Source organism: Vanessa atalanta, chromosome 17 (assembly GCF_905147765.1).
Source record: "Vanessa atalanta chromosome 17, ilVanAtal1.2, whole genome shotgun sequence".
NCBI lineage: Eukaryota > Metazoa > Arthropoda > Insecta > Lepidoptera > Nymphalidae > Vanessa > Vanessa atalanta.
This window is the reverse complement of record NC_061887.1, coordinates 9,860,334-9,872,819: the sequence shown is the minus strand read 5'-3', so window position 1 is coordinate 9,872,819 and position 12,486 is coordinate 9,860,334. Positions and strand designations below refer to the sequence as shown.

Genomic DNA, 12,486 nt, shown 5'->3' with positions numbered 1-12,486 from the left:
ACACATGTGGCAGAATTTCGTTGAAATTAGACACATGCAGGTTTCCTCACGATGTTTTCCTTCACCGCCGAGCACGAGATGAATTATAAACACAAATTAAGTACGAAATTTCAGTGGTGCCTGCCTGGGTTTGAACCCGAAATCATCGGTTAAGATGCACGCGTTCTAACCACTGGGCCATCTCGACTCTTACTCTCTTTACTCTTTGGAGATAAGCGGTAGTATATTAACCGAACTACCGATAAGTGTTTAAGCCAACAGCACCTAAAGTACAGTGCTAAACAGCACCTAAAGTACAGTGCTTATCTATATATGTGTAATGATAACCTTTAACGTATGATTTTTTCATCTGATTTGATTTTGTGGTAGGGCTTTGTGCAAGCCCGTCTGTGGGTGCCATCCATTCATCATCAAGTTCATCATCATACATTCTACCAACATATGATATGCAACATTGATAATAAAAAATATTATAACAATTAACACGCCTCATAATTGCTCATCACTGAAAGTCGGTTTTCATCACTCCACGAGTGAAATTGAAAGTGATCTCTTATCGCAATACAACTTCTTTTTTCTCGCTTTCCTGTAATCTGTGGGATTGATTTCGTAAAAAAGGACGGATGGTGTAACAGGAAGCCGAAGACGCGCTCGCCATTTGATTCGACCAATGAGCGCGCGGTTCTAGAGTTGGCAGTCAGATGGTACCAACCCATTATAGCATATAATGTTACTGTTGCTTATTACTAAGGTGAGATTTCAAACATTATATGCGACTACTGTAAATCTCGAATATTCTTAAGGCTGACTTACCTCGGGCCAGGTACGACGGTGTCGGCTGGTTCGTCGTCCGCGTCGTAGAAGTCATCTTCCCCTTCAGACGACGAGTACGACGTGTCCGGTACCAACAACGACATCGCTTGTCCTGTTAAACAGACGAATGTATTAAATCAAATTTTAAAATAATACTACTTATGTACAATGGTATTAATAATAAATTGGTATAAGAGGCGAGATGTCTCAGCAAAGTGAATTTTAAGAGGTCGTTGATCTCGTTTGGGCGTAACCGATATCCGTGCGGACACATCACACCTCATGTGTGACATTCTGCAAAAATAAGCCGAAGGTTCCCTTAGTATTGTGTTACTTAATATTGCGTTCTAAATAAAAAATCTCGTGACAGATAGTTTAGAAAAAAAAATAAAAATAATAACGACAAATTCAAAAGTTACTCTGCATATTCATTTCTTTAACTTATTATTGTTATTTTTTTTTTAAGATGAGAATATGTAATTTATGTTGTAGTATTACGTATATTAGGTGCTTTCGATAAGGTGTATCGAATAAAAAGGTATCAATGAAATAAAGCCATTTCACGCATATCCACTCTTGATAAATTGTTTATTCATTATAATAAATTATAAATCACCTCATTCAACAACAAATGTAGACGTCGGATGAAAATTTGAATATGTTTACCTACTAAGCCTTCCCTTGTAAAGAATTAGTACACCAGTAGTAGTAGAAGTACAGAAGTAGTACACCAGTGGAAAATACAGATTCTTTTTTACCTTACTGTTCCTATACCTATGATTCGGAGTATCAAAGAGTGTCCTTGTTAAGCAAATTATGCATAAAAAAATTTTTTTTTTTAATTAAGGTACGATTTTTACGTTAAACTTCTTTAGACAAGATTACAGAACCCTTTTATGGTCATATTTGAGTAAATCGTTTAAAAGAACAATATTCCGCTCATCTATTTATATCTAGTTTAATTTTACTAACAGTTTCGATAAAAAAATCGTTGATATTCGAAATACGAATTTCACGAATACATAATGCAGACCACATATTACTCAAAATCGACCAATGACATCGCATCAAAGTTGTTTATTTTTTCTTTGTAAGCTATTATCCATTTGAGTCGCGTGTTACCTATTGATACTATACTAGAAATTATCATAAGTCACACCAGCGTCAACGATAGCTTCACGAAGTTTTAATTAATTTTACGAACGTATTGTGAATGCATATTAATCGAATGTGGTAATGTTTAAAAATAATATGTTATTAGAATAATTCAAATAATAATTTGTGCGAATCCTCATTTGTTTTGTTTATTAACAGGTATGTGACAGTTCACTTCAAAAGAGGTTGAACAAACAATTTATATCTGACTGACTGCTTAAAAATATTAAACTATATCTCAAAATATATGCAAGATATTAACATACTGTAAAGCCTATTTCCGTCTAATATAAACTAAAGTAATATAAAAAATGTCTATTCACTCGGATTAGTTGTTTTTGTGTGAAAACAAAAAAAAACCTATTTTTATAGTAGTATAACAAATTATTCTTTGTAGAAAAACAAAGAATTATTATTATTATATTATATTATATTATTATTAAAATTACCATCATACAAAAATAATCGAATCAATTGACGAGATACGTAAAATTTCGAAACGAACATACAAACTAAAAGACAAGTTACGTAATTTATAGATATATACATAAACAACTATATTTTATTAAAAATAGTACATCATAATATTTACTAACTGGGTGAATCGATGTGATCGAGGGGTTGGATGACGTGTGTGGGGGACGACAGCTCGCGACACTCTGAGCCCAGCTCCACGCGAGGGGACAGATCTGGGGACAAGAATATTGACTGATCAAACTACGTGCTAAGTTCTTTTAACCGACTACGCAGCATAACAGTACAGAATTTACCTTGTATGTTTGCATGAAAATACTAGTAAAGTGGTAATTTTTTTGGGATGAAATCGATATAATTTATTAAAATCGTCTTTTTGTAAGTATTATATATAATAATATCAAACAGAAGTTTATAATCGATGGAGACGGATCAACGCGGGCCAGTGTACGACACTGACGAAGTTCTTCGTAAACGATGAAGGCCGTGTACATGGGTCGATTGAATTCTTGATAGATATTTCGTAAAAGCATTTTTTATTCGAATAATGTTATCCCTATAGTCAAGTTTTTCGTGCCTTTGGTTTTTAGACTTCCCCCTCGGTCCAGTGGGTCTGAATTCTCTTGTCTAAATCTAGGGGTCCTGAATTCTAATCCCAGCTCGTCATCATATATTTTTTTATATTTGAAATTTAAGTTATTTCAACTTTATAATATATACATATATATTGTAATATATAGTTTATACTATATCGATATACGCGCGTACAATTTGTCCATGTAATAGCAATTGACTGAACGATATTGAAGTTGATGTGCTGCAGCGACATCTAGCGGCGAGTTACACTAAACTATCAAAACCTTCACGTAAAAAATTATGTACGTATCAAATTTCAAACGGTATCGTATATTAAAGAACAAACAAATTTCTCAGTATCCTTATATATAAGATACCGGGGACTTAGTGTCATTTTACTACCCCTAATTCACTTTTATTATCTTTGTTTCGGCTAACCGGAGAGGACGAACGTTAAAAATTTAATAAGTGAACAATGCATTATCCAAAGGCCCACTAACCTTAAAGTAACGTACACTAACCTTCTTTGATATGTTCCTGTGACGGATTCGTCGGTCCCTGGTACACACCGTTCACGGGATTCACCGTGTTCTGCAAATAAAACGCTACATATTAAACAAATGCTAAAACTACTATTTATTAATTACATATAAAATTGTCTACCATATACAGTGTAAACTCTATATAACGAGAATTGTCGATGAATTCAGACTAGTGTTAGTAGTTAAATAAAACAATTATTATTTGAACGCTATTGCGTATGGTCTGTTATTTTCGTCTGATGTCTTTTACTGCACCAGAAAATTTGTTGTATTTTTTTACTTATACATAACGGTGCGGTATTGAGGCATCTTAGTGATAAAAAAGTACTTTTTTTTTTTAAATAATTTTGCTGTTTCCATAGATCCTTTATGCGTGCAAGCAATCACAATTTGTAAACTAAAGAACGGATTTCGTAAAAAGTTCGGTATGTATGATTCCGACTGTTAATTACGGGCTCGGATAATAAACAATGTTTTATTTTTAATTTTGGCAAAAAAAATATCTTTTTATTACTTAATGTGTCGTTATTGAGAGTGGGTGTAACGCTATATAGAGTATATCATTGTGTGGAAGACAAGCTAAACCAAACCAAAGTGATTTCGACGCTTTAGGGAGTTTGTCGTTAAATCGAGTGACGTTACGTGGAGTTTACACTGTATATATTTAACGTGAATTTGAAGCTTCAATATATATTAATAATTTAACATCTTCTTAATACTCAGTATTATTTTTACATAATCTAAATTATTTATTAACTATAGGAGATTGGACGTCAAAAGTAAAAATTTAGAAGTTTTATCGTTTATAATTATATAATAAAGTGCAACTAGATTTAGGTACCAAGAGCATTTAATGTAACGGAACGGCTCAGAAACATCAACAGTTAATACGTTAAGTCAAATATTATAGTGGGTAATGTAACAGTACTGTCAGTACGGATGTACTATCTCGTGTTATCTAACACGTTAATATCAAAATTACTGAATCAATTTGATACACAAATTGTTAAATTCAAAATATTTAAATAAAAAAATATTATAGATGGCGCTAATTTATATTTTGATATTTCCAAATAGCTGGTTATATATTTTGTGATTATTATATATATTCATCGATTTTATATTGTATTAAGTTATTTATACAATATTTCTTTGTACATAGTACATTTTGTTTAATTCATCATTTGGTATAGACGTTGGTCCTTCGAGCCGGATTAACAGTATATATGGCCAATGGGAGTATTAGTGTATATCCCGATTTTATCGATTATGTGAGTTTTAACATCGTGTCAGTAGTTATAAAATGTCCACGATTACTCCGTGTACAAATAGTACCTCACCGTGGTGTGACTTTACTTTACTCAAATTACTTTTTTATAAACCACACAAAACATTACATACTCTTGATAAGTACTTACTATTTCTTAGGCTATTTTCGAGCAATATATTTGGGGTAATAATAGCATATGATCAGATTTAAAGTATTTCATTTTTATGGAGACCTGTATATAATATTTTTGTGTTGTTTTGTTCGAAAACTCGATGTATTCTTGTTTTGATTTCCGTGTTATTTGGAAGATCTGTATAAAATATTAGTAAAACAAAATAAATACCTTAGCTATTTGAAGAAGCACTATGGAATGTTTTATATTATCCAACATTGCCTGCAAAGGAAAAAGATAATAACTTAAGAGTGTCATAAAAGAAAAACGCTTTTAACTATATATGTATAAGGTTGAAAATTGTTAGTCTCGATAATAATGCATGTTAGTGTATGATAATGACAAAATTTAGCAATTGAAAAAAAAAATAGGTGATTCAATTATATTCTCAAGTATTTTCGCTTGAATGTGAAAAAAAATGTGTGAAAGTGGTTTTTTAATTTAATAAAGTAAAAGCGATGTTTAGTTTTTTCGAGTTCAGAACATCGAAGGAGGCAATTAGGCAGGATGGAAGATGAAGTTGTAGTGAGGAAGATTGACAGTTGAGTCTCAATTACTCAATTATCATATACTATACTACAAATAGTTCAATTGTGAAAAATCATTATCGAATTCTAATAAATCTATGTATTATTAAATAGTTAATTTCTTAAAGATAAACGTTAACTTAGATCTTCTTGACTGGTCTTGTTATTCAGAATAGTTTAATAACAATTTATGTAATTTCATATATACAATGGAAGTTAGCCCCCTTTTCCTTAAAAGTTTCAATTTTGCTCTCAGTGATTTTGGTCTCAGTTGAAGTGAGCTTGGCGTTTACGGTAGCATGCGAAAGCGATCCCTTGACGCCGTCCGAATGGACGGAGAGGGTAGAGCTAGTTTTTAGTGGGTATTACGGTGTACTACACTGGGGGTCCTGAGCAACGGGTGACGTGGGACTGGCGTAACGCATTTTTCCAGCGAGATAAAAAACTTGCTCGTTTCAATACAAAATAAAAATTTTTTGTTGATATTGATTAGTGTATCCATTGCATTTGGATTTGAACTGCGAACATACCTTTTTTATTATTTTACATAAAGTTTCTATAGAGTTGCCTGCGTCATGGTTACAATTGTCGTTCGAAAATAATATGACCGTGGTCAAAATTAAAATATAATTAAAAAGGAAATCATACATAGCATACTATTGAAGTATACAATGTCGTTTTAAATTGACATTGTGTATTATTGGAATAAGTATAAGTGAAAATGTAGTATTTTTAAGTGTCATGACTTAATATGATTGTGGCCTTGAAACTATTTCCGTATAAAAGTTTTAAAGTTGATTTTAGCCTATATTATGATGACGTCGTTGGATAGTTCTGTAACAAAATACGGAGCCTTCTATTTTTATTCATGAAAACAATTAGTGTGATGACAAATAGTACCGTACGCAAGTATGAACCTTCCTTTACAAATGGTTGCTGTTACTATACTTGTGATGACTTTGGATCACTCGTCATTTACAAGTATCGTTGTTAGGGCGTGGACCCATGTCTACGGTGCGGCGCCGTTTGCCGAGCAACGGTACGTCACTGTCGCCGCACGGCGTCGTATACCGGCACGTGCTCACTATTATTGTGTTATCAGTTGCATAGTGCGGTTTTTTTGCATAAAATGGCGGAGGATTTTGATTTAGACTTTTTGATTTCACTAGTGGAAGCATGTCCGTTCTCTGGGACAAGTCAAAGGAAGATTATAAAAATTAAAATTTTAAAAATGGCACGACGCCGGGTGCGTCACGGCGCCGCGCCATCTGCCGGTGGCGGTGCCGTACCGTTGCACGGCAAACGGCGCCGCACCGTAGACATGGGTCCACGCCCTTAGGCGTAAAATATCTGACTCAGCGAATTATATTATACAAATAAGAACGCTCATATTTACATTTACATAATAGTCATAAATAATATAGCAATTCGAATCTTATTAGGGTGCATGGACGATGTATTTTTATACGAAGTCTCTTAATGCATTTTTTAAATGGGCAGTTAATAACTCAAATTTAAAATCACTGATACTTAAGAGTAAAACCTAAGAAAGGGCTAGGCGATAAAATTACTAATGTTTAATAACTCTTTAGCGCAAAATGTGTCATTACATTTTTATTAAAGAGGTAAGTATGAACGCTGTCTCACGAGAGTTACTGTCTATATGCATTCGAATGACAGGAGTAATATATTAGTGTAGTGAAACGAACAAACACAGCGATGCATATTATATTAACCGACAGTGCACTATATTGCCCATAGGTGTGAGCGAGACAGAATACAAGAGAGTGAAGGTATAGACACTAATCTTATGAACGTCTAAAAATTATTTGCTAATAAGATTGACATTACAAAAAATCCCAGAAATGTTATATGTATTGGATTCGTTCGTTGCTGTCAGGTCACGTGATATATTTTTTAATTATTGGATTTATATTTCGTTTCAATTGCTATTATATCTTACGTTGGAGTGGTCTAATATGACTTGTCCTTTATTCTTCTCTTGTGGATCTGGCAATTCTGATACCCTCGTGTTCATTTTCTGCAAAAATAGTTATTGATTAATTTAAACAATTACGTACAAAATGTAAACAGATTAATTATAAAAACGAATTTATATAACCGTAATTTAAAAATGAATATATGTATATTTATAGTGACATGGTGATATTGCGAATTTCAACTCGTGCAACAAAATTTTAAATACATTCATTTAGCTAAAAGTATTCACATGAGAAATCTATTAAATGTAATCAACTTACAGACACTAATTCTATCATGATCTGCAAGTATGCATCCGCTTCAGCGATTCGTCGTTCGAGATCGCCGTGTCGATGCGCAGGCGCGGGCACGCAGCGCGACCAGCGCTCGCGTCGCCCGTGACGTGCGATTGTGTCCTCTAACGCACGCACCCAACGTTCACGCTCCGAACCGTCACGAGCCTGTGGAGCAATTTCTTCGATAACTAAGATTTATTTTATTAAATCACATATATTGTGGAATATAGTCAGCAAATAGTACTATCAATTTCTGCTATACTCCAATGAAGACTCCTTTTTTACGCATAATAATTGACGACCAACCCCTTAAACACGAGCAAAGCCGCAGGCGATAGCTAGTTTAGTATAATCTACTTCTATGAATAGTGAATTAAACTTATTAGATTTTCAGTATGCTAAAATACTTGTTTCAAATATTTTATTTTTAAATTTAATTTGATTTTATAATTCTCTTTAAAATATACAAAACGAAAGAATTATTTACGAATATTTATTCCTTGATAATACATATGACAATGTACATGGTGTTAAAAACACAATAACCTATGATATTTTTTGTTCCAAATCCCTTCACCAGATCTTGTAAAGATTGTATAAATATAATATATAATAAAATTGTGGTGAATGACATTAACATAAAAGTAATCAGCCGATCCAGTAAACTTATTTAATTTATTACGACACCTTTAAAATAAAATAAGCGCTTTTATGGGCCGTTTGCATTTACAAACATCGTTCAATGGACTGCAGCCGATAACATCGTACAAATTAGTATTCTCGTCGAGTATTCGAAAAGTTTTTGTTTGCATTCATTGAAACGGAAATGCGAGAGAAAGGCAGGATTTCATAGTGATTCATCCGAAATAAAAGTAAGCCGAGGTCACGATGAGATGTGGTTACCGCTCGTTCCGCAAGCCCGGTGCATTCCGATTTAGTTGACTAAAACAGACGAAATTACCCAATTTTGACCGTACGTTAAAATATCCTATTGGAAACGTTTTTTTATTTTTATAGGGGGCATTTTATAGGGGGCAAACGAGCAGGAGGCTCATCTGATGGAAAGTGATTACCACCGCCCATGGACATCTGCAACACCAGGGGGGTTGCAGGTGCGTTACCGGTCTTTAAGGAATAAGTACGCTAACAAACGCTACGCTACGTTTAAACGCTAGTTAACATTTACATTTGGCTCGCCTCTTAATCAAAATCAAAATATACTTTATTCAATTAGGCTTTTACAAATACTTTTGAATCGTCATTTAACAAACTATATTAAGTAAAGCTACTACAGGTTCGAAAATTAGATTCTACCGAGAAGAACTGGCAAGAAACTCAGTAGTTACTCTTTTTCAACATCTTTCAAAAATACAGTCATGTTAGTTATATACAATTATATTTGTATGTTATATAGCCTGTCTGGATTATGCATGCTTTGCGTTTTATTTTAGTCAATGGTTTAACACTTTGCATTACTCTCTAGTATATATTTATTGATTCTAATTCAAAAATCAACAATTGTTCAGGAAAACGAAATAAAAAAGTGTACCCAAAATTGAATACTCAGTCAGTTCAGTATCATTTAGATATGATTAAGAGACAACATTTTAGGCTAATGTTCGTGTGAATCATATACGAAATAATTTCATATCCAGTGACTAATATCAGTCGAAAATGATCCAACCGACTGGAGTCAGATTTTTAGTCAGAGGCGTGACGTCTCTTATTACCATAATGAAGCTAGATAAAAATGTTTTATTTTTATCATAACTTGAGGTCGATACGGAAAAATATAAGGTTATTTATTAGTTATTGAGGCAAAAAGTGAAATTATTTTCGATATCTCGTGTTTAAATTAGAAAAAAACTATTTTATACAATTCTACGTTTCGTATGATAACCTTATGCAAGTTTCGATACCTAATCACTGTCCTCTACTTTATAGTAGACTCACCTGTATATTACACTTAAATACACAAGTGTATTTGTTGGTTTGTCCGTACTTTACACACCCATTCAGATAAATAGATATGACATATGTATATAGAGATAGTTCGTGGACTGAATAGTGACATAAGAAGCATTGAAAGAAGTGTTCGTGGTCACGGGCAGACTGCAAAGTGCTCGAAACGTCGTCATGTTAAAATAATTAATATACGCGATTAAATCCGTTAAAAACTAGTTTTATTTCAATGTGTAATAATCGCGAAAATCTAAGACGACATAAGAAGCAATCGTCTGAATAGTGACATAGGCTTTTATAAACATGCAACGAAGCAAGAAAGTAAATAAAAATTTACAATTAAAAAGGCAAACCGACTTGGAGAGCTGATTCCGAAGACATCGAGAAACTACAATAAAATAAGAAAATTGTAAAGTTGTATACAAAACTTTGCGAAGTCGATGCCAAGAGCAAATAATTTACGAGGTTTCCGTTAGCAAAAAGAAATTCGTTCATTGAATGTTAATAGCGGAAGAAAATTAGTAATTAAGTAATCGATCGCGCAATGCATAAGAAATAGTACAGCCTCTGTTTTATTACACTCACAATTCGATAGGACGGCAATTAAATACGATCGGAGAGTTCAGGGCAGCGACAAGTTCTGAGCAGCAAAGCCAATAACTACTTACCTTTTGTTCCGACTTTAGGTTTGAACCTAGTACCTAGGGATCTGCAGCGATAAGCTGGCCATTACGTCAACGATCAATTAATTGATGAAATAAGTTTACAAATTATGTAATAGAATAATTACGATGACCACTTACGATTGGCGGGCTGGCCTTGTACAAAACACTTTGACTTTTTTTTTAAAAAGTCATTTAAAAATAATAGCCCGTAAATGAACTTGGTATCTGATTTGCTTTCTATTACTACAGAGCTCTAGATTTAAAAACAAATGAAGGCAATGAAACTCAGTGGAGCTTGTCTGGATTTGAACGCGCGATTATTCTTAAAGATCCACATTTTTCTGGCATATCTTTGTTCTTAGGCGGTATTAGCACCTTCCTGGTTAGAAAACACATATAGACGCAGTAACGATTACTTAACAAGTAGTGTAATTTGTTATATATATAAGTGTTAATGTAAACGTATTCAGATCAATTTAATGTTTCACCTGAAAATGGAAGGTCTTGTGATCCACTGTGATAGTAAAGGTAGAATCGTCTTCATCATCTATACCAATCACTGCTGCTCGGAGTCTCACGCAGCCGCGCCTCACGCCACGCGTCATTTTCTCTTTTGACTGGAAATAAATAAAAATTATATGAAAAAAATTAGCTTATAAGATTTTTTATCACTTACATATGATTTTGGTAATAAATAAGTAGTATTATTTAAATATGTATAAATACATGACATTTTATTGTTTGATTTTTCATCGAGATCATTTTTGAATGATACAATGAAAACCGTAGACATATTGACAATTGTATGAATAGAATTGGAATGTTTTTTATAGTCCAGGAGGTAGGTCATTATTTTTTTAAATAAATACCTTTAAAAATATCATTAGTTGACTAATGTTAAAAAAGTTATTGTTAACAGTTGCATAATAAATCAGAGTGGTATACTTTTACATACAGACATACCATTGACTATTGTGCAAATCTATTATATCATATTTTACATTTTGAATGAGGGCAAAAATATTCTAAAAAGTCATTTTTAAAATTTCTCTAAAATGACATAATTGCAATTGATGATTGCAATTATGTCCAAAAACGTTATTATTTTGTATTTTAAAATAAAAAAATATTGCAATTTATTGTGAGTTGACTCGTCAATCTTCTTTCGTTGGCACAATGGGCAATATTTTTATATTGTATTGAAATCCTAATATTTATATAATTATTCAAATACTTAGGAATACGTTTTTGGACGACGTCATTTATTATTGTCGACTACTTTTTACATTGACCATTGTAAATACTTAATATTATCATAGTATACATTTCTTTATATGTTTGTTTAAGTGAAACTTATTTAGGCACGAAGAGTTGAATCTCAAGGTCACGTCAATGCTACATTCGTAGAAAACTTTTTCAGTGGCACGTGTTACTTTTGCCGTACGCACTTGTTCTTTTTTTTTCTTAATTGTCAAGTGTATGATTGATTTGATCGGGATGTGTGAGGGAAATCGTGTATTTATAATTTTCAACATATGTATAAATATCTTTACATATGTCGTGACCCGTGCTGGACGGTTCTTGACCTGTTCGTTGACATTTATAAGTGCAAATGAAACGATTATGTATAAACAGAAGGGGTGTTTCGTTTCAGTCAAATTGTAAAAATTTAGACGGTAAATATATTTTTAGCTAAGTGATAGTTCATATACTTGGAGATGATGATATACAACTCAAGTCGATATAAAATTAATCTAGCTCTCTGTGGCAGCGTGGCGTCTATTTGCAACAGAGCAGAAAGAAATTTACGAAGTGGTGTTTTTCATGAAATGAATACTCGTAAACGATTGCTTTAAATAATTTATTGGTTACAAGTGTGGCCTTGGTGGTAGTGCTTTGTCCAAATCAAATTAGCACATATTCTACCACCAAACAGCAATACTTTATATCTTAGTTGGAACCATAAGGCATTAGAACACATGCATATTATTATAAAATTCTAGTCTTTTTATATCATACCGTTTGTACAATTGCAAATGAGCAATGAACATTAC

At 32.9% G+C, this 12,486-nt stretch overlaps 1 protein-coding gene across 3 annotated transcripts in view; it reads right to left on the bottom strand.

The window, feature by feature from the left end:
• The window catches only part of LOC125070197 (oxysterol-binding protein-related protein 9), an 89,386-nt gene that overhangs the window by 51,543 nt on the left and 25,357 nt on the right, over positions 1-12,486 (bottom strand). For 2 of the 3 annotated variants that reach the window (XM_047679948.1, XM_047679947.1), the window contains exons 2-8: positions 10,921-11,049; positions 7,791-7,970; positions 7,493-7,570; positions 5,174-5,224; positions 3,540-3,609; positions 2,565-2,657; positions 814-925 (exon numbers count right to left, since the gene is read on the bottom strand). In XM_047679948.1, the coding sequence (XP_047535904.1) occupies positions 814-925; positions 2,565-2,657; positions 3,540-3,609; positions 5,174-5,224; positions 7,493-7,570; positions 7,791-7,970; positions 10,921-11,049 (713 nt within the window). The remainder of the gene's footprint in view (positions 1-813; positions 926-2,564; positions 2,658-3,539; positions 3,610-5,173; positions 5,225-7,492; positions 7,571-7,790; positions 7,971-10,920; positions 11,050-12,486) is intronic. The other variant, XM_047679949.1, reaches the window with a different exon arrangement.